The following is a 27,906-nucleotide window of genomic DNA, read 5'->3' on the forward strand; positions in this document are numbered from 1 at the left end:
GTCAAATATTCTTATTTGACTTTATTATTATAGCCTAAATACTATAATCTTTAAATAGTGATAATATCTGAGATAACACATTTTTGGTGCTATAAAATGGTGACTAAACACCAGCCTTAATTTTATTTTTTACATAGTAGTATGAAAGCACCTATTTGTTATGTTTCGTCGTATGTACATAATACATGTAAAATTTTATATTTAACATTCGATTCGAATATGAAAATAAAATAATAAAAAGTATGGCTAGACAAAGAGATGAAGAAAATGTAATCGAGAATGTCCATGATTCTGAAAGTGATACAGTTTTTTATCCTTATTATTTATTTAAACACAGAACAAATACCCGTAGAAGAAAGTCTAGGTAAGTGTATTTGGTATTATTACAAGAATTTACCAAAAATAGAGACTGTACTAGGTGTCTCAATGAAATACACTCACCGAACCGGTAGGTACGAAAAACAGTCACCTTAAAATTTTGATGTATTTTAGATTGTATATTGTGTTCTTGTCGACCGATTTTCATGATCCTTTAAGCAATTTGTAGCTAAGTTATTTGACTTTTTAGCATCTCTTTTTAAATTAAAAATGAAAGTTCCCATCTGTTATACGAGGGAACACAAAATGCTGTTATTTTGACGAATGTTTAGAACACTCTGGTGAAATTTATTAAAAAAGCAAAGAATTATTTGAAAATTATTTTATCATCTAGGTGCATAATATCTGTTCTCGATAGTTTGTTTTTTGGTACATCTATCAATAGCTTATTTATTTTTTTGGAGATATTCGCTTTTGAAGAAGACACCAACATTTTGTCGTAATGTTTACATTAAAACCGTGCCTTTACTTTGGCTTTCAGTCAACAGACCTCTATGAAATATAGTGTTTATGATAAGGTTTATGATTTGTGTAATGTCACTGTTATCTGCTGTTATTGAGTAATTATTATTGTCTGATGGCGCTTGGGCAGTTATTCTATCAGAGATGCTAACATGGTTAGCGAAACGCGCGTCCAGTGTAAAAGTAAAAGTGTTTTGGTGTATTGTGGTGATTTAGTGTTTTTATTTTGCTGTGTAACACCAAAGGTTCCACCTTCCACCCCTCAACTGTAATAATAGAGATAGTTAATCAAGAAGATGACAGAGATCAAAATTATGATGTTGAGAAATTATATTATTGTCAGTTGGCTCCTGGGCAGTTATTCTATCAGGGATAGTTTTAAATCCAGAAGTTATATCCACTATAGTTGCTTTAATTGAGATCAAAATTATTATGTCGCTAACAGAATTAAATGTGTACGAGGTACGAGTATTATAGTGCAGTCGCTTCAATCTATGAAGATTCTATATTCTACTTCTCTATTCTATTTCTCTTCCTCGAGAAAAGTTCATAGGCTAGACGGCCAGGAACCTTCGTATGAGAACTTCGAATCGAGACAATCAACTTGCCACTATGATCGAAAACAAACGCATGGTTTTAATGAATTACGAAAAAATGTTATTTTCTTCAGCAAAACCGAATATCTTCAATAAAACGTACAGCTAATGAAATGAACCAAAAAACAAACTATCGAGAAAAGATGTTTCTAGATAACAAAATTATTTTTAAATTCTTTGTTTTGTTAATATATCCCACAGTGTATTTCAAACTTTCACCAAAATATCTACATTTTATTTTCCCTCCTATAATTGACAGATGGGAACTTTCATTTTTAGTATTGAAAGAGATACTAAAAGGGCAAATAATTTAGCTACGTATTGCCAGATATTGCTTAAAATCATTAAAATCGACCCACTCGCACAAAATATATTAAACCTTAAAATACATCAAAATTTTAAGGTGTTTGTTTTTCATGCCGGAAAAAGGGTGTTTTTTCAAAGAATCAGGGAAGATATCAATAGACAATATGCAAAAAATTACAATTTACCTTTAAATTAAAATGACAGACGTAACTACTACTGTCAGGGGGATCTTTTGCCTTGGACTGCTTGGACAGACTCTATAGGGGTGGCTCGTATGCATATACGTTCGTTCTATATACGAAGTATATCAAGAGTATCTCTGATGTAGGGCAATACTAGATTCTTTAGCTAATAGTAGATTATTTAAAAAGCTTGCAGAGCTGGCAGCAACGACATAAAGTTAAGATAATTCGAAGACTTGTAAGAAAAAGTGGAAAATCTTCCATTCACACTAAAACCACTACTGAAAGATCCTACAAATTTATTTTGGATTTATTCAACACATTGATAGAAGGATCATGGTTTACTATATTGTTAATAGTATCACTGATTTTTGTCATATCTTGGTTTACCTTTGCTGGATTTTGGGCAGTAATATCAGTAGAAAATGTGGACAATTGGAATGGAACAAGCGACACATGTCTAGAAGGTAATAGCAGATATTTTTTTACCACTTCTGTGGTAATAGGATAAGTATTAGCACAAATTAGCATATTAACATTTAATTAACCAGTTTTGCACTCTTAGAAGACTGCGGCATGTATATGTCTAATAATCTACTGTATGTCTCCGTATCCTCTCATTACACAAGGAAATTTTTTTTAAATATTAACAATTTGAGAAAAATGCATAATTTTTATTTTTTTTATGCTTGTGCTGGTATTATTACTAATTGATTAACACAGTCATAATTTTTGCTGTGTTAAAATGTTAAAAGTTATAGTTCATTGTTACGGAAAGGGTGATACTAGTTACCGGCAAGGGTGATTTTTTAAAAACAGCAAAAAATACGATTTTAATCAAAAGAGCTTTACATAGATTACATACTATTTGTAATCTTAATCACTTATTCATTGTATATATTGTACTAAGGAATCTTCAATATGTGCCTGTGATATTAGTTGAATTTGAATATGTTTGTAATATATTTTACTTCTGTTTGAATAAGTATATAACAAAGATAATGATTTTTTGGATAAGGTATCAACAGTTTTGCTGGTTATTTACTCTTCAGTGTGGAAACTCAAACCACCATAGGATATGGTAGCCGATATATAAAGGAATATTGCGTTGAAGCTATAGTTGGATTATGCATTCAACTGCTTTTTGGTGTTGGAGTGTGTGGCAGTTTGATTTGCATAGTTTTTGTTAAAATGGGAGGACCGTTACACAGCAGAAACACTATCACTTGTTTCAGCAGAAAAGCTGTGGTAAGATCTTTTTGAAAATAAATACATACTTTGCTTTTGATTTGGCTATAGTCTTCATTAAAGATAATATGTATTTATTTCACTTCTGCTAAAATATGTAAAAATTGTTTGGTTTGGGTTAAAGGTAGCAGCTTTTCTGTACCTACTTCACGATATGCTTTGAAATAGGTATTATTCAATCATTTACTATTATAATACTTCTCTGTCATTTACTGTACTTATTTTATGAGCCGTTCACTGCACAATACGATTAATATTCTATTTTTGGAAAATCTCAAATATGTTCTTAAAAAAATCTATTATATATCATTTAGTTGGTTAGTTATTTATTTTTATGTATTATATATATTATATTCTTTGTGCTATCGTATGATCGAAAAAAAAACGGCGTCCAGTTGGCTTGGAAATGACGATCGATGACATTCCCCATATAATTTTACGTATAAAATGACAGCAAACTTCATTGCATAGCCATCGCTGACCCCGTTTTTTTCAATCATATTGTACTTGTCATGCATTAATCAATTATTAAAGATTTTATACATCTTTTTAAATTTAAACTAAAAAAAGTTTTTAAATAAAAGAAAAATATCGAAAGTCTATCATTAGTATTCAAGATAGCTTCTCTTTACTCGATGAAGATGACTCCCCATTTCTCCACACACAGGTCTTGATCTGGCATTATTAAGGGGTAAATCCTCCCCTTTCTATCCTTTACCCCTCTTCCTCCTCTGACATGACAGATGTGGAAATGTAAAAGCTCCCAGGTTATAGTAATGTGAATAATTTCCTTTTGTCTCCTGCCCTAGTGCCTTTGATGTGTACGAACGAGCTGATAGATGGGATTCTTTTTCAGATTGCGTTCTTTTTCAGCTTGATAGTTCGAATAGCTAATTATGTTGGCTTTGTCCGTGTGTAAAGTAGTATAGCGAGATTCGTAGTAAGATGATTTTATAGAGATTATATTTTGATTGTTTAATAGTGAAGTTTGTTCTAAACGATTATAAAAAAGTTAAGCTTCTTTTTATAGATTTGTCAAAGAGATGGCGATTTGTGTTTGATATTTCGAGTTAGAGAGAGAGAGTCGCGTAAGATGATTTCATAGAGATTATATTTAGATTGTTTAATAGTAAAGATTGTTCTAAACGATTATAATAAAATTATAAACTTTCTTGTCATTCAGAGACTAGTCAAAGAGATGACCATTTGTGTTTGGTATTTCGAGGTAGACTATGATAGATGCTACCAGTGTCACTCGAAAATAGCAGCTTTACTTTGCTTTTTTATATGCTTTGAAATATTACACTATAATCTACTATTATACATCCCGGTAATTTACTATACTTACCTACATATAAGTATTTTTAGGGGGCGGGTTATACTTCTTGTCATGTACCTATTATTGTTAAAGTTTTTCTATATTTTTAAATTTAAACCAAAAAAGATTCTTAAATAAAAGAAGAATATCGAAAGTCCGTCATTAGTATTCAAGATAGCTTCCCTTTTCCCAATGAAGATGACTCCCTATTTCTCCATACAGAGGCCTTGATCTGGCATTATTAAGGGCTAAATCCTTCCCTTTCTATCCTTTACCCCTCTTCCTCCTCTGACGTGACAGATGTGGAAATGTAAAAGCTCCCAGGTTATAGTAATGCGAATAATTTCCTTTTGTTTCCTGCCCTAGTGCCTTTGATGTGTACGAACGAGCTGATAGATGGGACGGATTAGGATGGCAAGTGCGCTATCCTTGACTTTGCGTTCATTTTCAGCTCAATGGTGTGCTTGAGCTGGCATAGATCAAGATAGCTAGAAAAGCTAATTATGTCGGCTTTGTCTGTGTATAAGTAGTAGGTATAGCGATTTTATAGAGATTATATTTAGATTGTTTAATAGTAAAGATTGTTCTAAACGATTGTAATAAAATTATGCCCTTTCTTTTCATTCAGAGACTAGTCAAAAAGATGGCGATTTGTGTTTGATATTTCGAGTTAGACTATGGTAGATGCTACCAGTGCCACACGAAAATAGCAGCTTTACTGTGCTTTATTATATGCTTTGATATATAAAACTATAATTTACTATTATACCTCCCTGTGATTTACTATACTTACATATAAGTATTTTTAGTGGTCGGGTTATACTTCGCTTGTCATGTATTATCTATTATTAAAGTTCTTCTATATCTGTTTCAATTCAAACCAAAAAAGATTCTCAAATAAAAGAAAAATATCGAAAGTCCATCATCAGTATTCAAGAGAGCTTCCCCTTTCCCAATGAAGATGAGTCCCCATTTTTCCACAGACAGGCCTTGATCTTGCATTATTAAGTACCAAATCCCCCCCTTTCTATCCTTTGCCCTTCTTCCTCCTCTGGCGTGACAGATGTGGAAATGTAAAAGCTCCCAGGTTATAATAATGCGAATAATTTCCTTTTGTCTCCTGTCCTAGTGCCTTTGATGTGTACGACGGATTAGGATGGCAAGTGCGCCATCCTTGAGTTCTTTTTCAGTTCGATGGTGTGCTCGAGCTGACAGATCAAGATAGTTCAAATAGCTAATTATGTTGGCTTTGTCGGTGTATAAGTAGTAGTTATAGCGAGATTCGTAGTAAGATGATTTTATAGAGATTATATTTAGATTGTTTAATAGTAAGATTGTTCTAAACGATTATAATAAATTTATGCCCTTTCTTTTAATTCACAGAATTGTCACAGATATGGCGATTTTTTAAATTAGACAGTGACAGACGCTACCAGTACAATACGAAAATAGGAGCTTTACTATGGTTTTACTGTGGTTCATTATATGGTTCGAAATGTTACACTGTATATAGTAAATAGTTCCATGTGATTTACTATAGTTATATATAAGTATTTTTAGTGAGTGTTTATACTTCTTGTCACGTATTAACTATTGTCAAAGTTTTTCTATATCTTTTTAAAATTCAACCAAAAAAGATTCTTTCTTAAATGAAAGAAAAATCCATCAAAATTGAAAGTCCATCATCAGTATTCAAGATAGCTTCCCGTGTCCCAATGAAGATGACTACCAATTTCTACATGCTCGAGCCTTGATCTGGTATTATTAAGGGGTAAATTTTCCCCTTATTTCCCTTTATTTTTTTAGTTAGAAAAACGAGATTTGGTATGTTAGTATATGACATAAATTAGGATTGATTGACGTATTCAATTCTTTTCGGTAACTTCCAGTTTCATCGGAAATGACTACAACTTTTGATTTTTAAATGACATCCCCGGTAATTTTTTACTTTATTCGATAAAAAATGTCACTCTGAATAGAATGACATATCATATGTCAACTTTTGACATTTTCGCATATGGTTTATTTGAAATTATAACTTGCGGTTCGTAACGAAAATTTGACTCGAAATACCAAGTGTGTGGTATCAAATTATTCGTAAAAAAATGCTTTTTCCAAATATGCTAATGAGCCACACTCGTTCCATTTGAAAAAATTGAGATATGATTAAAAATACGATTTGAGTATTTTCTAACTGGCCAGGACAAGATATTAAAAACATTAGACGATCAAATCTATTTTTCCAAGGCTCCTTGATGAAGCATTAGTGTTTTTAACATAGCCATGGCACTCTGGATTGAATTTTAAAATACAATTTTTTATTAAGCGAGAATGTCAAAAGTTGACATATGGTATGTCATTCTATTCAGAATGTTATTTTCTATCGAATAAAGTAAAAAAATACCAAATCAAAAGTTGTAGTCATTTCCGGTGAAACAGGAAGCGACCAAAAACAATTGAATACGTCAATCTTATGTCATATTCTAATATACCAATCTCGTTTTTTTATCTGAAAAAATAAAAAGTTATAGCGGTGAGCCACTTTTGAGACGCACCCGGTATACCTTTGATGTGTACGAACGACCTGATAGATGGGACGGATTAGGATGGCAAGTGCGCCATCCTTGACTTTGCGTTCTTTTTCATCTCGATGGTGTGCTTGAGCTGGCATAGATCAAGATAGTTCGAATTGCTAATTATGTTAGCTTTGTCCGTGTATAAGCAGTATGACTATTCGTAGTAAGATTATATAGATTGTTTAATAGTAAAGTTTGTTGTGAACGATTATAATAAAATTAAGCTCTTTCTTTTCATAGATTTGTCAAAGAGATGGCTGTTTGTGTTTGATATTTCGAGTTAGAGACTGCGATAGGCGCTACGAGTGCCACACGAAAATAGCAGCTTTTGTGGCAGTACGTGGACCTACAGCACCAAAATTGCAAGAGTTGAAATTAGAACCACCAGGAATACTCTTGTGGCCTCTCGACGTTCGGCACAAAATTGATTCAAAAAGTCCATTTTGGGATTTGTCAGCTAAAGATCTAATTTTTAAGAGGTGAGTATTATTAGACTTTAGGATAAATAAAACACCAAAACGACCTATTTTGTACTCGATACAACACACACCATCTTTTATTTCAGACTACTTTTTATTACCCATAATTCCCATACACAGTTCCCATATGACATTCTCATCTACTTCCGCTAGGGTGCCGGTAAATTTAAATTTTTGATACAATATTCCAACACCCCCACTTATCAAAAATATAAAAATAACTAACCTTTTTCTAAACCTAACCCCTTTACAAAATACATATGTTTTGTACCTCCAACACTTTTTGTTAATATATCAGCTATCATATTTTCTGTTTCTAAATATTTTAACTGAATAGTGTTTTTATCAACTGTTTCTCTTATAAAATGATACCTGATATCTATATGTTTAGAGCGTTCATGAAAAATTGGATTCATTGATAACTTAATGGCACTCTGATTATCATTAAAAATTGTTACACTATCCAATTTATCAGTCAGCTCGTAAACTAAATTGCGTAAATATATGGCCTCTTTAGAAGCATCACTGAGTGCCATATATTCTGCCTCCGTGCTGGATAAGGCTACAGTTTTCTGCTTCGAACTTTTCCATGATATGGGGCCACCTGAAAGCTTAAAAATATATCCAGTATAAGACTTTCTATCAGCTTTATCTGATCCCCAATCAGCATCAACATATCCTAGCAAATTTATATCATCCTTAGTAAATTTAATTACATAATTTTTTGTTCCTTTCAAATATCTCAGTACTCTTTTTGCACATTTCCAATGATAACTGTTATTACAATTGTTAAATTTACTAAGAAAACTAACACTAAACGATATGTCTGGACGTGTTAATACTGCTAAATACATTAAACTACCTATTAGTTTTTGATATTGACAATTATTAACATTTGTATCACAATTATTTTCATTAAAATCAAAACTTTCCATTGGAGTAGTAACACTTTTACAATCTAGCATATTAAATCTTTTAAGAACCTGATTAACATAATTTTCTTGACTTAACATTAAACAATCCTTTTTTTTACAAATAGTCATACCCAAAAATTGTTTAACTTGACCCAAATCTTTAATTTTAAATTCAGAACTTAAACATTCTTTTAAAATTTTACTGTTTTTACAATCATTAGAAAAAATTAAAAAATCGTCAACATAAAGAGCAATTATTGTCAAGAGATTGTTATCCTTTTTTGTATAAATACAGGGTTCAAATATTGACCTTTTAAAATTTAATTTTAATAAAACTTCATTAACCCTAAGATTCCAAGCTCTTGATGATTGCTTCAAACCATATATGGCTCTATTCAGTTTACACACTTTACTCTCATTACCCTTAGTTACAAAACATTCTGGTTGTTCCATGTAGACTATTTCCTGTAAATAACCATTCAAAAAAGCTGTTTTTACATCTAAATGTGTTATTTCTAAGTCTAACTTTAAAGACAATGCAAATAATAACCTTAAACTAGAATGTCTCACTACAGGAGAAAAAGTTTCATTGTAGTCCACCCCTGGTTTCTGAGAAAAACCTTTAGCTACCAAACGAGCTCTATATCTAACATCACCTTCACTATCACACTTCTTTTTGAACACCCACTTACACTTCACTATTGTGGCGTCCTTTGGCTTGTCCACAATTTCCCAAGCGTTGTTTTCTTCAAAAGAAGCTAGTTCCTCTTCAATAGCTCGCTTCCATTCTGCATGATCTGGCCTCGACATGGCTTCTAGAACACTCACAGGAGTATCATCTGTCACTAGAACTTCTTCGGGAACAATACTTTCATTTTGCTCAGCAGTAGTTAGATACGTAACATAATCAGTGAACTGCTTTTCTCGCCTTGGCCTCTGAGATCGTCTTGCTGCTTCTGGATCAGACAAAGTCGTGTCTGGCACATCTGGTTCATAGTCACTGTCTGTAGAGTCCATATGAACTGAAGATTGTTCTTCTGACTGTTGATATAGACTGTCAAGTGAACTATGTAAGCTGTTTTCACTAACCTGTGTATTTTGCTTATTTTCCCCCACTTCAACTGACTCCTCTGTTACTTCACTGCCATAGCTAACATTCATTTTATTGGTTTTCAGGTTTTCATGTATAATAACATCTCTGCTTGTTGTTACATCATCAGTGTCTGGGTTGTAGATCCTATAACCCTTGATATGATCTGAAAAACCAACTAAAATATGTTTACAAGCTTTTTTGTCAAATTTAAGACGCTTCTCTTTAGGAATATGAGCCATTACTGTACTGCCAAAGATTCTTAGACCTGAAACATCCGGTTTCTTCCCTGTCCACTTCTCAAAGGGTGTTTTTCCATTTAGTCCACTGGCTATGCATCTATTCCGTAGATAGTTAGCGGTATTTACTGCCTCTGCCCAAAATCTTTTTGGTAGACCTGCATCATACAGTAAACATCTTGCTTTTTCAACCAATGTTCGATTGTGTCTTTCTGAAAGTCCATTTTGTTCAGGAGTATAAGCGTTCGTCTTCTGGTGTATAATACCTTCTTCCTGAAAAAATCTCTCGAACTTATTGCTACAGAACTCACCACCTTGGTCACTGCGGAATATCTTGATGTTTCTGCCTTGTTGTTTTTCGACCATTGTTTTAAATTCCTGGAAATACTTGAACACCTCATCCTTTGTCTTCAAAAAATAGACAAATGACATTCTTGTAAAGTCATCGACTAAAAGTAAAAAATATTTTGAGCCACCAATAGAAATCGTCTCCATAGGTCCACAAACATCTCCATGTATAACTTCAAGCACTTGGTTGCTTCGTGTTCCTGTGGTTGGGAAAGGTAGCCTGGTTTGTTTGCCTTCACAACATACCACACAATTTGACTTGTCAATTCTTGCTACTCCTTTCAACTCCATGCCACTTACACAGTGTTTCATCTTGTTTAAGTCTTGGCAATTTATGTGTGCAAGCCTCCTGTGCCAAAGTTCACTGTCATCGCACGCTGCAAGCATACATTTTTCAACTTTCATGTTTACTTTATACACACCTCCAACTAGAGTTGCTGTAGCCACCAAGTCGTTATTCCTACTGTATATCGAACAACCTTCTTGGTTAAATGACACTCTATTTCCTTTAGCAATCAGTTCACTCACTGACAAAAGATTTGTCGTCAGATTAGGCACGCACAAAACACCATAAACAGTTATATTGTTCTGTGTGTCTTTTACACTTGTAGAAATGTCCATATCGCCTAAACATTTCACTGCTAATTTTTCGTGGTTAGCAACAGTAATTTCTTCAATGTCTGGTTTTCTCTTGTTGTATAATGCATTTTCATTGGGAGACATATGCCTACTCGCACCAGAGTCCAAATAAAAATCATTCTTATTGTATTTTCCGCTTAAAAATACAGCACTGAAAGCATATTTCGAAGAATTCGACGAAGAAACACTTAAATTTGGGCATTTCGACTTAAAATGTCCAGGTTGTTTACATTTGAAACAAATTATTTTACTTCTGTCAATTTGGCGTCTGTCAGAATCACGCCGGTCATCCACAGATTGATTACTACTGTTAATTGACACTTTTCTGTTAGAATTACTGCCACCTCTTGACTGATTTCTGAAGTTACTACCGCTTGCTGCAAAGGCACCTGCTTTGCCGACACTGCCAGAGTTTTCTTCTTGCATATCAAGCAATTTACTTTTGATGGTATCTGTTGTGATTGCGATTCCTGCATGCTCGATCGCCATCAACATGGGGGCGTACTTGTCTGGTAAACCGGCCAGCAGAAGGGAACCTACCCATTCTTCGCTTATATCAAACTTGGTTTTCCTTAACTTCTGTGATGTTTCAATCACTTGATTCACGTACGACTCCATATTTTCACAACTACTCAATCTCAAGGATATTAAATGTCGCAAAAGCCCTATTTTTCTGGTAAATCCCACATCTTCATAGAGTGATTGGATCTTTTTCATAGCTTCATTGCATGTGGCCGCGTCTTTAACATGCACATATAAGGAAGGATCTAATGTCAACACGAACTTCGCTTTAGCTTTTGCCAGAAGTACACTGTCTGTCTCGGTGCCTTCCAAACATTTAGAAAGTCCCTCGAGTACAAAAACGTTTTCTACCGCAAAGCACCATTCGTCGTAGTTTTCTCGACCAACTAGCTTCGGAACGCTTGCCAAATAGTTGACGGCCATCTTGTGAAAAAAGGAACGCCACCGATACCCGATTACGACGCAACGAAAAAACGTTTAATTTTTAGACGTTTTTTCTCTTCCCTTTCACTCCGTAACTACCGAAACTCGCGTTTTGGGCTGGTGTCTGGGCCCATAACCTATTAGATTTTAGGATAAATAAAACACCAAAACGACCTATTTTGTACTCGATACAACACACACCATCTTTTATTTCAGACCACAGTTTCAGACTACTTTTTATTACCCATAATTCCCATACACAGCTCCCATATGACATTCTCATCTACTTCCGCTAGGGTGCCGGTAAATTTAAATTTTTGATACAATATTCCAACAAGTATAATTCATGATTTATCGTTTTTTTTATTTTCCTTGAACTAATTTAATTTAATCAGCATTTCTTGTTGGTCGTACAATATTATTTTAATTTAAGTAAAAAGTAAGTCTTAAATAAACTTTTTCTGTCATTTTTTAATCTTTCTAAATAATTAATGTTGTGATTGACCTCGCCAAAATTAACTCACCGTATATCATTTTCCAGCCGTCCTTGACGCCGCTTTTTTTTTTTCGAACATACCCGCTATATTTCCTCTAAATGAAGAATCAGATATAAGTGTTTTTCCCAAATTTCCGTATTTATCTTTCCTTTTCCTTTTGCATAAAAAGAAGCGTGGAATTTTCGACACACAGAATACTAATAGGACCAGCTGATATTCGTCATAAGATTGACGTAAAAGACCCTCTAGGAAACCTTTCAGCTTAAGATATTATCTGGGAAGAAGGGGCGAACTCGGCTTTGATAAGAATCTTCCATTTACCTGTGGATGCAGGAAGCATCCCTGATCTGTGAGGATTGTCCGGAAATTGATTATGTGAAGAGATTTGGCCCTTTATATGGGTTAAAGGGCAATATTTTACTAGGCGTTGAATTTTTGGTATTATTATTTATTTTTTTTTATGTTTGGCACAAATTAAATACATTTATCTACGTCAGTGAGTTAAGAAGCTCTTAACTCACGCATTTTCATTACAGCACTCCTTGTTTAGATGACTACCAAAGAGAAAAAATATTTTGTAAAACATTTATTTTGCACTAAATTGGAAAAATATGTTCTGAATACCTTTTCATTTCCATAGTTGTGTACTTTTTTTTTGGTGTACCATTTTTTATACTTAGAGTAGGTATGTATATTCATACTTCTGTTTCGATCTTGCTGGAAGCAATCCAGAAATGGCTCTGAATGTTTCTTCTTCAATGTCAGAGGGAATACTTTCCGAATCGCTCATTTTTTAAATTAGTGACATCAATATTATTTACTGTCATATTGACATTGCCATGCATTGCCATGCATGGTGTTATTTGAACAAAGGTATTAAGGTAAATTGATTTTTAGGATAGGTATATAGTTAAGTACAATAATTTTTGCTATACACAAGGATAGTAAGATCCATGATAACCTACGGGTCGGTGGCGTGGTGGACAAAGACATCGCAAGCGGGTGCGGTAAGGCTGTTAAGTTCCACACAAAGGCTTGCGTGCCTGTGTGTAACTGGGGCCATAAAAACCACTCCTATAAATGCGATGGAAGTCTTGTTGAACTTACCACCATTACATATTTTCATACAAGGTGAAGCCAGATCTGTCATGCACAGGTTAATTCACGGTCAGCAGCACATAAGCCAAACGCATAGTGCATATAGTACTGCTAACCAGAAGCTAATCGAAGAGCTAAAAGCAGACAAAGTAGGGTAAATGCACCAGTAAATGAACGCAACCAATGAATGAACAAAAGACCGAATTAATCTAATATTTAAGTTTCGACATTCGTTTACCCATGATTTTGATTGGTTAAAAGTATATTTAGAACGTATTTCTTAGCTTGTGCCTCAAATAACATTCCTACTATCCAGTAAATGAACTTAACAGCTGCATAAAGTTTCCCGTTTTTAGTGTGATAGTAGGGCCGAAACAAGGGAGATCCTTCCACGTCAGCCTATCTAAGGATGTCACAATTTTCCAGACAGAAAGAACGGCAATCCACTATTGTGTAGAAGAAATAATAAGGCAACAAAGAACAAATCGTTCTGTGGCCATCTTCACAGACAGCCAAGCGGCGCTAAAGGCACTCGGTTCCGCGGAGGTCGATTCTAGACTAGTGTGGGACTGTGTGCGTGCTCTGAATACTTTGGGCGAACGTAGCACAGTTACGTTGGCCTGGGTGCCAGGGCACGAGGGTCACGAAAAGGCAGATGAAAGGGCCAAGCAAGGCTCATCAATGCCATTCATAGGCGCAGAACTACATGGAGGGTTCAGTTTCCAAGTTGCTAAACTTTGTGAAAAGGATAGGACTGGAGAATGTAATCTAAGGATCAGAAGAGGACCACAATAGATCTGAGAAGGTCGCAGTGGATCAGGCCGAAAGCCACCTCTAAGAATCTAATCTACAATAATTTTTAAAATTAATTGTGTGTTTTTATAGTTAGACGTAGATAAAATATTGTACAATACACGCGAGTTAACTCCATTACGATACTTGTGTGGTTACACAACTCGTGCTACGCACTTGTGTAACTTTCACAAGCGTATCTTAATGATGCTGTTAACTCATTTGTATCGTAAATATCTATTATACCTCTAGTAACTACAGATTTTTGTGTAACACTACATAATATAATATAGGTACTATTAATATTACTTTACTCTAATATGGCTGATATTACTTACTCGAAGGGCCTCATCTTTTCATGATATTTTGACGACGTTTCGTGCACTATGAAACTCATCGATGGCGAAAATGTCGTTCGATAAAATTTAAATAAAATTTGGTATGTTGATAGACTGGACCAACGCCAGCTTGAAGACACATGTCACTGTGACAGTTAGTTTTGACGTAAGAAACGTCAATAGTTGATGTCGTCCTATGATGTCGTCGAACCGCGACCAAATTTGGTGGGTAAGCTATGTGAGCGACGGTTTACACGGTCCCACACTGCAAAGTTGGATACATTTCGTTTACATCTTCATCAGAATGGGACTAGGTGGGTTGATTTTGGCATAATTGGGGACGGGCTATAATAGGATGACGCACTCGACGTTTCGAACCGATTGACGAAATCATCAGTATTTTTCTTAATTATGGGTCGATAGGAACCAAACTTCACACGTGGATAGAGGTACACGAATGGAATCCTCAGACGGACAGACGGTCATTTTAATACAAATTTTGTGAAAGTGAATCAAATTTATTAATTTTTAATTTATTACTTTTCAACATTTCAAACTACACTTTTTCAAACATATCGTTAGCAAGAATATTAACTTTTTTAATATATTTTATTTAAAAAAATATAGAGGTGAGGGCTAAGTAAATGAAAATTACCTTTTTTTAAAATTATTAGTAATAAGAAAAAGGAGATGTAGATATAGAATGTAATAATTGCAAGACCGCCAGAGGTTTGAGAGATTGCAAGACCGCTGGCCTTGATCTTGTGCAGTCTTGCACTGGTTTTGCATATAAAACGCTAGTCTTGATCTTGGTCTTGCTTTTTGTGCAAGACCAAGACCACCACCAGACTAATAATTACCATAATTACCAATTATGGTAATTATTTTAAATACCATAATTTTTTTATTTGAAATTGCTGTAGATGGGACTAATAGTAATAATAACTAATAGTAATAATATTTAATAATAAATTAGGTAAAATATATAATTTATTAGTTTCATTTTTATTTTTATTTTATTAATTGTGATTAATAAAATTGTGCTTATCTCATCAAGGAGGCCGAATTCGACAAAATATTAAGAGATCACTTTTAATTGGCTTTAAACGGCCTACTCAATTTTGATATCAAAAGAAAAAAGTCAGTGGCGCAAATGTTTTTTTTTTAAATATTCCAGTGATAACCCATATACACGTCCCTGATGACTTTATCGACACTTTTTTAATTAAAATATGTAGCACTTATAGTAACTTTTACTCTCAAAATTTCAATCATAAAATCGAAAAATTTTAAGGCTTTAACACCCTGTAGCTACAAAACAAAGCACAGTCGGACCTATGATAATATAAAAAATAAATGTTATTTTTACGTGAGGAATCTCCCCACGAGAGATGACACATGTTTTATGAAACACCCTGTAGAGATAAGTTTAACCTTTAAATATCTATGTTTATATACTTTTATAAAACATTTAAATAATAATTGTCTTGCAGATTCGAAATAATAGTAATGCTGGAAGGCGAATCATTGGCTACATCATTCGTATCAAGAACAGTAACGTCATACTTAAGCAGAGAAATCAAATGGGGCTACAAATTTAACCAGTGCACTTCATGGGACAAAGTAGCAAGAAAATACGTCGTTAATCACAGACTCTTTAACAAAACTGAAGAAGTTCAAATGCCACTTTGCAGCGCACAACGTTTGAGTGAAGTTTACGAAGACTTGCTATCTTCTATCAGCCCTTACAATGGGAGTTTTTCTGGTGGCTCAAAGCTCTCGACCCCTTCAATAAGAAGCCCTTTGATAACAAGTTTTAAATCATTTACTCATGATAGAGTAAAACAAGTGAAAGATGATGAAGATTCCAGTGTATCTGATGAAGATGAAGTTCAATGTATAGCTCAAGTACATCGTGAGAAAAGTGAGAGTGAATCCCGAGAGTCATCTGATAATGAAGATTACACTACCTTTATGGACTTAAGTTTGAATGACGTACGAACTGAAGAAAAGGAAATGAAGAAATTGGCAAGGCTAGAGGTGGAATTAAGGAAGAAAGACACAGATGAGAGACCAAGGACTTTAAGTGGCACAGCAAAAGAGTTTTTTGTTAATTTGCAGAAATATGTTACAGAAGCAGGAAGAAGTAAGAATAGAACAAGTAGGAAATACGAAGAAACTGATTTCTAAACTTTTCAAGATTTTTAATTATATTCTGTGATTTTCGGTGACGTGAAACTGTATATAATATTTGTAATTATCGTGAATTAAAAAAAATCAAGAAATGTAAGATAGTTGTAGAAAAGAAATGCAGTTCATAATATTTAAAATTATATAAGTTGAGTATATTTTATGATTTTCAAGGTATATTTCTATTTATTTATTTTTAATTTAACAAAAATGGTATGTATAATCGTAAAGTTTTAAAAGCTGTTCAAATTTATTAGCAGTAAAAGACTTAAATATATTTATTGTTGTTTATTTCGTTCCTTATATATGTGTAAATCATGTACACTCTCAGGATGAAATAATTTTCTAAATACTTCCGGTATTCTTTCTTCTTTTGTTTCCTTTCTAGTCTCTTCTTTACTACGTCTAAACCTGTCATTGTCACTATCACCTTCCGGTATGCTTGTTAATTGTCTTTTGTTGATCTCGTTCGTCATTCGTAATGTTAATTCTGCATCGTTGTCAAACCTAAAAATAGTTTATTTTTTTATTACATATCTCGCAAACCATGGCATGTACGACGCGATCAAGAATGATAGAAACAGTTGGCTATTCTAATTTTTCTATTTGGGTTAGCAATACATTTAAGAATATTGGTTAATGTTAATCGGCTGTCACTAGCGTCACAACGAACCAAAAATTAAATTCGATTTCTAATTTAATAATTGACTAAGCGTATTAAATATTATAGATTATGTTAACTGTTCGTAACACATTTTGGTAATAAAACGTATATTAAGGTATCCATACGGTTTTTTTCTCTAAGAGATGCGAGACATTGTCGTTGGTAGGAAAGCTTATAGTCAGGTGCTAGGGGAACTCCCCACTCAATTTGGTTGGGTCTAAGAAGCATTTCATTGTCTTGTCCCTCGCTGTAATGTCGTGGCCAGGGAATTGAATCAAGGCTTATAACATAACGATGCCGAATAGGACTACTCTGTCCGTCATACCATGCACCCTCTACTGTTTGTGGTCATGTATCATGGGCAGAGGGTGTGGGGGAGTTTTAGCTTAATCGCCCGGACCAAGAGGATATAACCTCACCAAAACCTAATTCCTATGATGACGAGACCAGGTAAAAGGATGCGTGGCTAGAAGAACTAGTTTCTACGAGTCTCAACCCAGGGGCACCAGGGGGCAATCCATTATATTCTCGTCTCCCTTACTTCTACATGCGGGGCTCTGTAGAAGTGAACTGACTAACCCTTGCGGTATATCACCAGCTTCGCAAGAACTCCAGTGTAAGGACATCGAGTTGGCTAGGCATCAATTCGAGGGAGAAGTGTCATGATTAGGCCTTACTATAGGAATTGACCTCAAATCCAAGGAGGCAAGAGAAACAAACAGATATATGATTCTATATTTGACAAGTTGTTATAATAAGCTTGCCTGGCGATGAGATTAACAAATTCAGATATATTGTTCTATGTTTGAAGAGCTGAATTTATAAAGGTCTTACCTGCGTCGCATTTCAGCAAGTTTTCTTGCACTGCACAGTGGCGTATCAAATGGGATGACCTGTTTGAATTTCTTGTAATCCACCACATACGTTTTCGTATTTTCGTCATATTCAACACAAGGCTGAAACCTGTGACCCCACATGATGTCAGAGTGGGAGTAAGATGTTCTGTTCTGTGACACCTGACCTGTGATTGTAGAACTACCCTCAGCTACTGCAACTATTTCGAATCTAGAGTGAATTTTAACAAAATAATTTTTTCAATAGTGTTTATGTATTTTTTAGTTTTAAGATAAATTATTTTTGGTTCTTTCATATTGTTTGTAATTGTGAGCAGGCATTTTGTGACAGTTTTGTTTACAGTTCCATAGAGACGCTAGAAGAATTTCGCCAAAAATAATGTCACACGACGCGACGGGTTTAATTTGCTGTTATATTTTTTTATCATTTTAATTGTAAATAAATTAATTAAGAGTAGCGTCGCCGCAATAGTTTATTTCCCTTTCAAAAAGGGTGGCCCTTCGCAATTCACGAAAATACGTTTTGATCCGTCTCGAAGGAACAAAATTGATCTCCCCATGGCGTCACAAAATTATTTTTCGCGAAATTCTTCTAGCGCCTCTATGAAACTGTAAACAAAATTGTCAGCCTGCTCACAATTACAACACTTATACCGGGTGCGTCTCAAAAGTGGGTCACATTTATAACTTTGTTATTTTTTCAGATAAAAAAAGGAGATTTGGTATGTTAGAATATGACATAACTTAGGATTGATTAACGTATTCAATTGTTTTCGGTCACTTCCTGTTTCACCGGAAATGACTACAACTTTTGATTTTTAAATAACACCCCCGGTATATTTTTAAATTATTTGATAGAAAATGCCACTCTTTTTGACATTTTCGCATATGGTTTATTTGAAATTGTAACATGCGGTTCATATACCTCATTATGACAATATGACTCGAAATACTAAGTGTGTGGTTCCATACTATTCCTAAAAAAAACTTTTTCCAAATATGCTAATGAGCCACACTTGTTCTATTTGAAAAAATTGAGATATTATTAAAAATACGATTTGGGCATCTTCTAACGGGCTCGGACAAGACACGAAAATCATTAGACGATCAAATGGATTTTTCCAAAGCTTCTTCATTAAAAATTAGTGTGTTTAACTAGATTGAAATTTAAAATACAATTTTTTTCAAGCGAATATATCAAAAGTTGACTTATGATATGTCATTATATTCACAATAAAATAAAAAACTTATAGGGGTGAGCCACTTTTGAGACGTACCTGATATAGAGCCGCGTGACGTGATAAGATTATTTTTTGAGAAATTTTTCTAGCGTCTCTATGGAACTGTAAAATCAAAATTGCTCAACTGCCCACAATTAAAAACACATAAAGTTCATACCAAATAAACTTTTAGTCGCGTGATTAAGCTTGACCGGCACAGCGTTGCCCACTTTTATATATTTTCTTTTAAACAAAATGTTTTAGGAAACAAAAATAAATTAATTATAAATATATAGGTTGTCCCAGCAATAAGTGCAGATATTTTAACAGGTAGCATATTTCGAACTCAGAAACACACCTATGAGGTTTTTTTGCGAACGAAAATTGTTGAAAGTTTTAAAATTTTCTTTGACATTTTTCGGGAAATTTAAAAAACTTTTAGTGCCACTTCTTTATTCACTTGAGATTTCTTTACTTCTTCTTCCTTCTTTATTCTAAGCGAATCGCCTGTTTGGTTTCGTCGTCTCTACCGGTCAGACTGACAAGTTGTCGCTCCATCGTTTTCCTAAGCTTCCGGGTTCGTCCTAAGCTTCTGCGACCTAGCGGTGATTTGTCGCATGCAACTCTCACTATCCTTCTGTTGTCCATTCTGCTGATATGGTCGTTCCATTCTTCCTTTCTGCTGAGTACCCAGTCATTTACATTTTCCACCTTGCAAGCTCTTCTTATACTTTCATTTCTCTCCCTGTCCAGAAGCGTCTTTCCAGCTATTCTGCGTAGTGCTCTCATTTCGGTTGTCTCAGTAGTTGTTTAGTTTTCGCTGTATTAGGTCGAGTTTCTGCAGTATATGCCATTGTTGGTCGTACCGTTGCCTTGTAAATTCTCGCTTTAGTTACCACCTCAATGTTTTTATTTCGCCATATTGTGTCATTCAGGCATCCTGCTATTCTGGTTACCTTTGTTGTCCGTTCTCGCACCTCCGCTTCTACATCACCATATCCTGGGATTTCTATGCCTAAATACTTGAACTTCATCTCTTTCTTCAAGTTTTTTCGTTTAATTTATTATGTGTAATAATACCACCATCTTAAAAATGAAATGCATCTTGGTGCAATTTTCTGATTTATTTTTAAGCGTATACTCTATATTGACTATACGGCAACACAGGGCACGGATTCGGGATAATTGGATGGTGTATCTGCCGGCGGTTCTCAAAATGTTGCCATTATATTTTAATTTTTCAAAGTTAAATAACTCCGTTATTTTCAATTTATTTTAAAAATGGTAAAGAGAAAATATGTTTCTTTTGCCCAGATCTACCACCTCTTAAAATATTTGCACTTATTTCTGGGACACCCTGTATAAACGGTTATTATTTACATCAACAGAATTCATCTTCTTAATAGCACTTAGAGGACATAAAGGACCATTACTACCACTTGCCCGCTCAAAATATTTTAATAAAGTTGCGATGAGTTTTTTACGGCTATCTTGTACACTTCGCACTAAAAAAAGGTTTTAAAAAGAACAATGTTCGACTGCAAGGTCTGCTAGTAAACATTTTTAAGTATCATAACACTATTTATTTAAACCAAAAACTTGTAATACAAAACTAAAGTGTCAAAACGAATGACAATGTCAGGAAATAAATAAATAAATGTGGCAACTTGACATTTTTTTACAGCAGAGCTACCACCTGAATCCCCAAGGCGAAATTTAAGTTCCAGTTAGTCAGCCCGGCACCAAATATGTCCAAGGTTGGCAACAATGAATTTAAAAATTGCGCCCTCGAATACGTAACTAAAAGTTTAATTGATATCAAATATATATACATATGTATTGTTATTTGTATAGATTAAAACAGTAAAGACTAAAGACTAAACTTACTGAGCGATCAGAATGTAATCTATATTATACATGTATAACATTACAATAAGTTAAAGTTTCCTTACGGACCTTCCATGCAGGAACTCAAACGGCCTGAATTTCCAAAGCGGGCTGTTTTCCTCAATGACATGTTCTATTTCCAAAGGAAAAATAAGTAGGCCGTGCGGTTCGATCGTCATCTGTTGCATTTCGAAGTCGCCGTCCAAGTCGGTTTGTTCCTTGTCGATAAAATAGAGTGAGATATTGGTGCCGCACCATATCTTCTTCGAAAAGTCGTGTATTCGGAAAATGAAACACAATTTTCCGTCTCGCAGACATACCTGGACGAGAATATCGAAATGAGGTACAATAGAACGTCTCATAAACGATGTAACAATATAACACGTCTTAAAATAGATTCGAACTTATATTACAAAATTGTACTATTTTTATTATTGTTTCTTTTATTTTCGTTAAGTATTAGCTGAGTATATTTCGTTTCAAATAGATCTCTTAAAATACGATATAAATTAATTATTTCTTAAAGTAGAGGTTTTGTTCTTAAGAGATATACATTTTTCAAAAAAGATCAAGTAGTTAATTATATTTTTTAACGTACTTCTTCACCACTACCCTAGTATGAGTTTGGAAGTAAATTTGAGATTATTGTTAGTTTATGACATAAATTAGGATTGATTGACGTATGTAATTGTTTTTGGTCACTTCCCGTTTCACCGACAATGACTACAACTTTTCGATTTTTAAATGGCACCCTCGGTATACTTTTAGTTTATTCGATAAAAAATAACTCTCTTAATAGAATGACTAACATATGTCAACTTTTGACATTTTCGCTTAAAAAAATATCGTATTTTAAATTTCGATCATTCATTCACGGCACTCTAGCGTGGCTGTGTTAAAAACACTAATTTTTAATCAAGGAGCCTGGGAAAAATAGATTTGACCGTTTAATGTTTTTCGTGTCTTGTCCTGGCCGGTTAAAAGATGCCCAAATCATATTTTTAATCATATCTCAATTTTTTCAAAAGAAACAAGGGTGGCTCATTATCATATTTGGAAAAAACATTTTTTTACGAATAATTGGTACCACACACTTGGTATTTCGAGTCAAATTGTCATTATGAACCGCATGTAACAATTTGAAATAAACCATATGCAAGAATATCATAAGTTGACATATGATATGTCATCCCATTTAGAGTGTCATTTTCTACCGAATAAAGTAGAAATATACCGCAGGTGCCATTTAAAAATGAAAAGTTGTAGTCATTTCTGGTGAAATGTCATATACTAACATACCAAATCTCGTTTTTTTTATCTGAAAAAATAAATAAGTTATAGAGATAATAGATAAAGTTATAGAGATAACTACTAGTGGGTAAATGAATTTGTAGATATATTACGACTTTTCTTGGAACTTTAGTTTCGGAGATATTCATTTAATCGGACATTTTTAAAAAAAATAATTTTATTTTTCAGAAACTATTAGGGATAGTGTTTATCAAAAATGCTTTTTATAACTACTAGTGGGTAAATGAATTTCTAGATATATTACGAATTTTTTTGGAACTTTAGTTTCGGAGATATACATTTAATCGGACATTTTTAAAAAAAATAATTTTATTTTTCAGAAACTATATGAGACAGAGTTTACCAAAAATGCTTTTTATAACTACTAGTGGGTAAATGAATTTGTAGATATATTACGAATTTTTTTGGAACTTTAGTTTCGGAGATATTCATTTAATCGGACATTTTTAAAAAAATTAATTTTATTTTTCAGAAACTATTAGAGACAGAGTTTACCAAAAATGCTTTTTATAACTACTAGTGGGTAAATGAATTTGTAGATATATTACGAATTTTTTTGGAACTTTAGTTTCGGAGATATTCATTTAATCGGACATTTTTAAAAAAATTAGAGCCACTTTCGAGACGCACGTGGTATGTATGTCGTACTTTGGTACATTTTTTTGCAATACTAAGTCACCCTGTATATTTTTTCTAAGTCGTTTCTAAAACGTTTCATTTCTTACCACTGCTCTTTTACTAAACAATGACGAGGCTTTTGTAAATGGTTTGGAGGTCTTGGCATAGACAGCACTAACCAAGGCGCCCTGGACAAAAGTGTTAAAGATCGCCTGCATCATTAGAAGAAACCATCCACCTATACAGTGTTCACTAGGATACCTATATCCGTAACCTATGGTTGTCATCGTCTCTATACTTAGAAGAAGATATCCTAAAAATAAATATACATATAATTTTATTATTAAATTTGCCCAAATAAAAAAAAATAAATACCTGTCATGGTTCTGGCGTTTACTATGCAGGGTGTGTCTGACACTGTTGAATTGTCAAAATCACCGCTGACCTGGGCCAGCAACATCCACAGCCAGCTAAACACGACGAAGCAGCCAAAGTTGACCAAGCAAAGGGTTAGTAGCATCCAGCGCCACCTGAGGGTGAGTATTGTGTTGCCCAGGTCTCTGATGTAAGATAAGTTTTTGTTGGGTAACTTTGTGAGGAAGGTATTGAGTCGGCCTGATTTTCGAACGATGCGGCTTAGATAGAGGCGGTTTAGCAGACTTGTACGATATTTCCTGGCAAAAGGAGTATTACATATAGAACATGTTATAAAGTGTAGTGTAGAGATATGTGTGTATGTACAGTTTTATGTACAGGTTTTTTTCAATCAAATTTTAAATAATTATTTTTTTTTACAATACAATTATTGGCGATGAGAGATCATAACAACTGAACATTTTTTGACAATGACTGTCATAGGGTGTACATTGGGACTATAGGATTATATTTTTGAAATCAAAATAAGTTAATTGAACAAAATATACTTCTATACAGTGCTTTGTTCGTTAGAGGTCACCAATTTAAAAAAAATAAACACGTATTTTAACCGATATTCCGGTTCAAAGAAGATTTGGGATGTCTAGGTTTGTTGAGCGCTATAACCTTTGACTTGACAAAATACAAAAAGGATGCGGGAAGAGCAAAAACTACCCCCGCCCTACATAAATTTTAGCAGAATTATTTTTTTTACAGAACCAAACTTGTATTATGGAATCACCCTTTATTTCTGACTGAGAAACTTGAACTTTTTGCAAGGAATAAAATTGGTATACACGTAGACTTGGATACAACTTAAAGATAAGGTTTTTTTGTTGTAAATATAAACATGATAATAAAGAACCATAACCCAAACCAAACGACTGCTGCGATTCTGTAGTAAAATCACGATTGTCCGGTAATTTTGATAGGATTCAAAAATAAAAAAATGCCTTACTTTGGCTTAACACATGTACAGAAGAGAAGAATTATTGCTCTCATTGCACAAGGAATCCCTCAAAGAGACGTAGCAGAGATAGTAGGCGTTATCCAGGCTGTTGCATCGAATACATGCAAGGTACTTGGAACTATGAACTCTCAAGAACACGCCCAGACAAACTCGACAAAGAGTCACAACTGAACAACAGGACTGGTTTGTGTGCCAACTTGCTAGAAGAAAATCCAGTGTCTCTCACCTAGAGCTAGAAAGACAACCTCTGGCAGCTACAGGTGTGAACGTGGGTTGTACACACGGGCTACATGCTCGTGGGTTGTACAGTAGGAGAGAGTTACGGGTCTGTTATATCGGTAAAATAAAATGAGCGCCTAAATTGGTGCCTTTAACATCAAAACTGGACAACTGAGAATTGGCAAAATGTTCTTTTTTCGGATGAGACAAAATTATTGCCCTAAGATCAGATGACCATCGAGAATTCGGGTTCTTAGAGCTCCAGGAAGACGAGCTGCCAAACCTGTACCAAGATATAAAGGAGGAACTGTAATGTTCTGGGGAGGTATTATGCTAGGAGTAAAAACTATATTGTTACTACTTCAATAGATTTTAACGGATCGGAGATAGGTATGTTGATTTATTGCTAGAACCAATCGCTAAGCTTTAGAGAGCTGCAATTGGGGATAATTTTAACTTCATGCACAATAACGCATCTCTCCATACCAGCAGAGGGCTAGAGAATGTCTTGAAACGAAAGGTGTCATAGTTTTGGAGTGGCCTGCATGTTCACCAGATCTAAACCCTATTGAACACTTGTGGGACCAGCTCAAAAGAAAGGTTAGAGCTCGTCGAAACAATCCAGGAAATCTGGTATAGCTAATTGATGCAGCATTAGCAGAATGAGAAAACATACCTCAACACAACGTTGATAATTTAATAAGAAGCATGCGAGCGCGGATAGAAGCTTGCATAAGGACTAAAGTTGGCGCTTGGGTTTATCTTTGATTGTTCCGCTCTAACGGACAAACGAATCACTTTCAAATCTATAATAGAAGTAAATTGTGTTCACTTAATTTATTTTGATTCCAAAAGTATACGTATAGTAGTTCTATATTCACGGAATATTGGGGGCACACCCTGTATAGTTATAAGTTTAAAAGTACATTATTAATAATTTACCGAAGTACATACGTTTGTAAATCTTTTATTGGGAATATAATTATTTAAAAAATATTTTCTTTAATTTCCTAAAGAAGTTAAATATTTGTTTTTTTTAAGCTGAAGCTGTGACATGACAAAATTGGATGTCCAGTTCTTATAAAATAACTTCCTTCTTCATTTTTTTTTCTATACCAAATCCACTATTTTTTCTGGATAATCGTATAAAAAATCCTTTCCAATCTCTAGGGTGACAAAAAATATCGTTGTATAATGAAAAGTCAAAAAGGCGTGAAAACGGACAATATAATAATAGAAAAGAAAAAGAAAACCGTATTTTACAGTGTGTGTTATTCGAAGGAGTAATAAAGTGTGGATTGTGGATGTAGGCTTAACATTGAAATAATATTTGACATTTTTTTCACCCTGCTGCTTTTTATTGAGTTGTTTTACGTTTTTGAAAAATATTTGTTATCTTTTTACAATTATATTTAGATTATTTAATTTTATTTAGGTTATTCAGGAAACGAACCACATTTTTTCTATTTAACCAATTCATAAAGCATAAACTGGGTAAAGAAACTATATTTGAAACTTTTCATTGCAAAATCGAAAGTGCAATTTTTAAATTCATTGTTGCCAACCATGGACTTATTAGGCGCTGGGCTGACTAACTGGAATTTAAATTTCCGACAGGGGATTCAGGTGGTAGCTCTGCTGTAAAAAAAGTCAAGTTGGCACATTTAGTTATTTATTTCCTGACATTGTCATTCGTTTTGAATGGACATTTTAGTTTTATATTACGAGTTTTGGTTTAAATGAATTATGTTGCGATACATTAAGCTTAAAAATTGTTACTAGCAGACCTTGCAGTTGGTGTACAAGATAGCTTAATAGGCGCTGCAAAATAATCATCGCAACTTTATTATAATGTTTTAAGTGGGCAACTCTGTGCCGGTCAAGCTTAATCACGTGACTAAAAGTTTATTTGATATGAACTATATCTCACTAGAAGACATAGATGCTTTTTGCTTCATTAAATTCTCTATTGCAAAACCTAAAAATTTCTCCTATTTTTTTAATATAAAAATATGAAATGAATAAATAAAATAAAATACCGTATGATCGAATAAAAACGGCGTCAGCGATGGCTATGAACTGAACATCGATGACATTTTCCATATAAAATGACAGCGATCTTCATTTCATAGCCATCGCCGACGCCGTTTTTTTTTCGATTATACGGTATCTCACGTAATTACTAGGTTCATAATAATATGTCAAATTTTGTATATCCTGGTAACTAATCAATGAAAATATATCGTATCAGAATTAAGTAGCTTCCTTATTGGTTCAATAGATTTTTTATCACAGATTATATCTCCGAGTTATGTTACAATTTGCTTTATTCATAGTTTTATTGTTGATAGTAAAAGTAAAAGTAAATATTGTAAAATATTGTTTACTTAATATAAATATTAACATAAATAGTAATAGTAATGTTAATATAAATATTAACATAAATTAATAATTAGAAGGTGCGTATTATATAGGTATTTCTAATATTAGTAATCTTTTCAGTATTAGGTACCACGTAATAAACTAGAAAACATTTTGGATCGAAAATATATTATGCTTGAAACATTGACATACATACTTGTAGTCAATTTAGTATCTTGAGATTTTAAGTGGTTATTGTACCATTTTACTGTTTACAAACAATTTAAAGAATATTTAGACTAAAATTCTTACTTATATTGTTTAGGGATTTTTAAAAATCCATATTTTTGTTAAAATATATAAAGCCTTGCAAAAATATTGCTACTTACCTTCTTTTCCTGTGCTTCATAAGCACTAAAAGAGGTTGCAGTGACCTCACTGTATCTGTCGGATTCAGATCATCTACATCATCATCACTGTCTGAAAACTCATCAAAATCAACCTCGATATACTCATCCCGGTTTGGATCGTAACTCAACATCTTCAACTGTTTGAGGGATCCTCGTAGATTATGCACCGATTGTCTTTACTTTAGTTCTGGCATAGTATAAATACAGATAGAATACAACTTGTTTTTATATTATGATTTTTGAATATTTTGTAGGGAAGAGCGTAGTATAGTATTATCGGTATCTACCTAGAGTCTGACTCAACTGATCAACACTAACCGTGCATGTGTATATAAGTAAAATA

The 27,906-nt window shown here is 33.8% G+C and overlaps 2 protein-coding genes across 3 annotated transcripts; one reads left to right on the plus strand and one right to left on the minus strand.

Annotated features, from left to right (window-relative positions):
- Positions 1-71: 71 nt before the first annotated feature.
- LOC115887373 (G protein-activated inward rectifier potassium channel 3-like) lies at positions 72-16,912 on the plus strand. Its single transcript, XM_030906786.1, has 5 exons — positions 72-364; positions 2,114-2,391; positions 2,943-3,172; positions 7,307-7,545; positions 15,939-16,912. The coding sequence occupies exons 1-5, from the start codon at positions 243-245 to the stop codon at positions 16,633-16,635; spliced, it is 1,566 nt and encodes a 521-aa protein (XP_030762646.1). The 5' UTR covers positions 72-242; the 3' UTR covers positions 16,636-16,912.
- On the minus strand, positions 16,909-27,906 carry LOC115887374 (ATP-sensitive inward rectifier potassium channel 10-like). 2 transcript variants are annotated; one of them, XM_030906788.1, is made up of 6 exons: positions 27,543-27,906; positions 23,565-23,863; positions 23,297-23,502; positions 21,330-21,478; positions 18,134-18,364; positions 16,909-17,142 (listed from the first exon to the last, which is right to left on the minus strand). In XM_030906788.1, the coding sequence occupies exons 1-6, from the start codon at positions 27,692-27,694 to the stop codon at positions 16,914-16,916; spliced, it is 1,266 nt and encodes a 421-aa protein (XP_030762648.1). In that variant the 5' UTR covers positions 27,695-27,906; the 3' UTR covers positions 16,909-16,913. The 2 variants fall into 2 exon arrangements, with proteins under 2 accessions (XP_030762648.1, XP_030762647.1); XM_030906787.1 differs by having other exon boundaries at positions 21,330-21,580.

Source organism: Sitophilus oryzae, unplaced genomic scaffold, assembly GCF_002938485.1.
Source record: "Sitophilus oryzae breed Bouriz unplaced genomic scaffold, Soryzae_2.0 scaffold_562_pilon_pilon, whole genome shotgun sequence".
Taxonomy (NCBI): domain Eukaryota; kingdom Metazoa; phylum Arthropoda; class Insecta; order Coleoptera; family Curculionidae; genus Sitophilus; species Sitophilus oryzae.

What these genes read in the sequence shown, in the direction of transcription:
- LOC115887373 (XM_030906786.1), top strand. Translation starts at nt 243, where the DNA reads ATGGCTAGACAAAGAGATGAAGAAAATGTAATCGAGAATGTCCATGAT. An exon ending in ACCCGTAGAAGAAAGTCTAG is followed by an intron (nt 365 to 2,113) that starts GTAAGTGTATTT and finishes TTATTTAAAAAG; the next exon opens with CTTGCAGAGCTGGCAGCAAC. An exon ending in AAAGATCTAATTTTTAAGAG is followed by an intron (nt 7,546 to 15,938) that starts GTGAGTATTATT and finishes ATTGTCTTGCAG; the next exon opens with ATTCGAAATAATAGTAATGC.
- LOC115887374 (XM_030906787.1), bottom strand. Translation starts at nt 27,694, where the DNA reads ATGTTGAGTTACGATCCAAACCGGGATGAGTATATCGAGGTTGATTTT. An exon ending in ATGAAGCACAGGAAAAGAAG is followed by an intron (nt 23,864 to 27,542) that starts GTAAGTAGCAAT and finishes TCCTTTTGCCAG; the next exon opens with GAAATATCGTACAAGTCTGC. An exon ending in TGTTTAGTAAAAGAGCAGTG is followed by an intron (nt 21,581 to 23,296) that starts GTAAGAAATGAA and finishes ATTCTCGTCCAG; the next exon opens with GTATGTCTGCGAGACGGAAA.